At 38.1% G+C, this 2,839-nt stretch overlaps 1 protein-coding gene across 1 annotated transcript in view; it reads right to left on the bottom strand.

The window, feature by feature from the left end:
- Positions 1-2,558, bottom strand: part of LOC107555099 (cytohesin-4-like) — a 17,595-nt gene extending 15,037 nt beyond the window's left edge. Inside the window, exons 1-4 of the mRNA XM_016237788.1 lie at positions 2,455-2,558; positions 1,473-1,546; positions 888-952; positions 188-254 (exon numbers count right to left, since the gene is read on the bottom strand). Coding sequence (XP_016093274.1) covers positions 188-254; positions 888-952; positions 1,473-1,546; positions 2,455-2,476 — 228 coding nt within the window. The 5' untranslated portion in view covers positions 2,477-2,558. The remainder of the gene's footprint in view (positions 1-187; positions 255-887; positions 953-1,472; positions 1,547-2,454) is intronic.
- Between the last annotated feature and the right edge of the window lie 281 nt (positions 2,559-2,839).

Here is a 2,839-nt window from a genome sequence, read left to right as displayed (position 1 = left end):
ACACACACACACACACAGACACACACACAGGCTGAACGTCTCAGTCGTGTCTCTCTGTCTCAGATCTAAGGTTTATGGTAAAGTAAGACGAATGTGTAGAGGTGGTGAGAGTGAGGACAGACGTTCCACTCATCATCTCACGCTGGAAACATCATCATCATCATCATCATCATCCTCCAGATCTCACCTTTTTAGGATGCATGTTGAATTTCTTCTTGCCGCTACAGAAGCGTTTCTCCCTCTCCAGCATCTTACTGTGAAAGAGTCACACAAAAAACAACTTCACAACCAGAACATCTAACAGACGATTCAAACAACCTGTTAACTGAAATAGAGCTGAAATAATAAATAAATATTAAATGAAAAACTAAACAAACATTTGAAATGCCATGACTGCTAACTGAAATAAAGAAAAAATTCTAATTGGAAATAAAACTAAAATTGTATCTAGAAATCTAATAAAAACATAAATGATCCTAAATAGTAATATTTTTAAAAAACAACAACAGAAGAATAAAACAAAAAAACAACAAAGTTTATAATAAAAATGTAACAAAAAACTACATTTTGTCATTTTAAATAAAAATGACAAAAGCATGTAACAAAATGACTAATTATGTAACTAAAATGAAAATATCAAAACTCAAAATATGAATAAAAACTATAGCAGTAGATAAATAATAATAAAATAATAGTAAAATAACACTGTTTTGAACTGTTAAATCAGTAAGTGATGATGAGATGAAGGCGGTCGGTGTTGTGTTAGTTAGTGAATGATGTTGACTGTGTTCCTCTCCTGTGGTTCCTCAGTGTCCAAATGTCCGCCGTGAAGCGTTTTGTTCTCTGATCATGAGACAAACACGCTGAACATTCACACATTCACTCACTTGTCTTCTGCTGATTTGAAATCCTGGATATCTGTCATGACGTTTTCAATCTGGTTCTTTAGTTTCTGTAAGAAAAACATTTTAAGGATTCAGAACCAATGATTAACTAAAACATCGTCATGTGAAAGCAACACTATTCAGGTTTCTAAAGCTCATTTCATAAGACATGCTTTTGTGTTATACACCGAGCAATAATTGTGACTTCATTGTGAGATTTTGTGAGAGGTGACATATGACCCAAACATCAGATGTGTGAGTGTGTGTGTGTGTGTGTGTGTGTGTGTGTGTGTGAGATCAAATGCCCCCACAAGGATAGTAAAACCTGAAATTTTTGACATTGTGGGGATCGGCCTGCGGTCCCCTCGAGAAAAAGAAATGATTAAAAATAGTAAATGATGTTTATCTGAAAGTGTAAGAATGCAAACAAGTTTTCTGAAAGGGGTAGGTTTAGGGTTAGGGGATAGACAATATCCTTTGGTCAGTATAAAAGTAATAGAATTCTATGGAAAGTCTCCACAATTCACAGAAACAAACGTGTGTGTGTGTGTGTGTGTGTGTTTGTGTGAAGCAGCAGCTGATGTTTACCTCAATGTCCTCCAGCAGGATCTGCTTGTGCATCTTCAGCTGCTCGATCTCCATCTGCTCCTCCGCCGTCAAATCTGAGAAAAACCAAACGCGACACAATGAATCACTCGAGTGAACGTTTGATACAACATCAGCGTGTCTCTGCAGATTCACATCCAGCTCAATATAAACATGAGCTCATCCAGCAGTGAGTTCATCCTCAACATGACAACATCAAAATAAACATTAAAACAGATTATTGACCAGATCAGAGTCTAGAACAATGAGCTTCACACTTCACGAGCACGGAGTCCTGTTCTGCTTTATGAAACAGGAAATCTGTTGTTATGGGGGCCACCGGCTCCTGCGTGAGGGGCCTCTGAACACACGTGTGTGTGTGTGTGTGTGTGTGTGTGTGTGTGTGTGTGTGTGTGTGTGTGTGTGTGTGTGTGTGTTTCACATCAGATATGAGCATCCAAACACACCACAGCGATCAGAGGACAGAAGCAAGAGCTGATCTACAAGCAATCATAACAGCAGATATGAAATATGAGATATGAAAGTATTTGACACGGGATCATCTGATGACTGTATGTCAGATAATATTTCAGCTGTGTTACGGGAGTGGAAGTGATCCTGGACTACAGATATACATTTACGTATAAAATCCATCAGCACCAAACAGGCATCAAGCTTCACTTCAACAGAACTCAAAAAGACATTTCCATTATTTGAAAAAATAATAATTGATATAAGAATAGAGATAAGATATTGTTTTAGTATTTTACAGTTACAGTAAAGAATAATCTGTAGCTAAATATACTTTAATCATCTATAACCTGCATCAAATCTGTCTTTCTGCTTACTGGTGCTTTGATATAAAGTGCAGATCAATAAAACATTACCAATAAACAATAAATGGAAATACAGACGCTGATAGAAGACAGAGAGCTGTCTGTCAGTAATAAGAGTTTAGTTTAGTTAAGGTTAAATGCTGTCTTACCTGTGTGATAGCTCTCAGTCATGGTGACTTATATATATATATATATATATGCAGTATATGTGATGCTGATCTGCTGTGAGTTTGGACTCAGACGTTCTTCATGTTTGTTGTAGATGGTGTGAGTTCCTCTATCAGCCGCTGCCCTGCCCTACAAACACTGTTTCACACCAGAAGTGAAGCGTTTCCGCAGGAGGAGCAGCACAGGACCTCACACACACACACACTCACACACACACACACACACTCACACACACACACACTCACTCACACACACACACAACCATACACACTCACTCTCACACACACACACACACACACACACACTCACACACTCACACACACTCACACACTCACACACACACTCACACACTCACACACTCACTCA

Source organism: Sinocyclocheilus grahami, unplaced genomic scaffold (genome assembly GCF_001515645.1).
Source record: "Sinocyclocheilus grahami isolate Dianchi unplaced genomic scaffold, SAMN03320097.WGS_v1.1 scaffold525.1, whole genome shotgun sequence".
NCBI classification, from domain to species: domain Eukaryota; kingdom Metazoa; phylum Chordata; class Actinopteri; order Cypriniformes; family Cyprinidae; genus Sinocyclocheilus; species Sinocyclocheilus grahami.
This window is presented reverse-complemented; position numbering and strand designations above follow the sequence as displayed.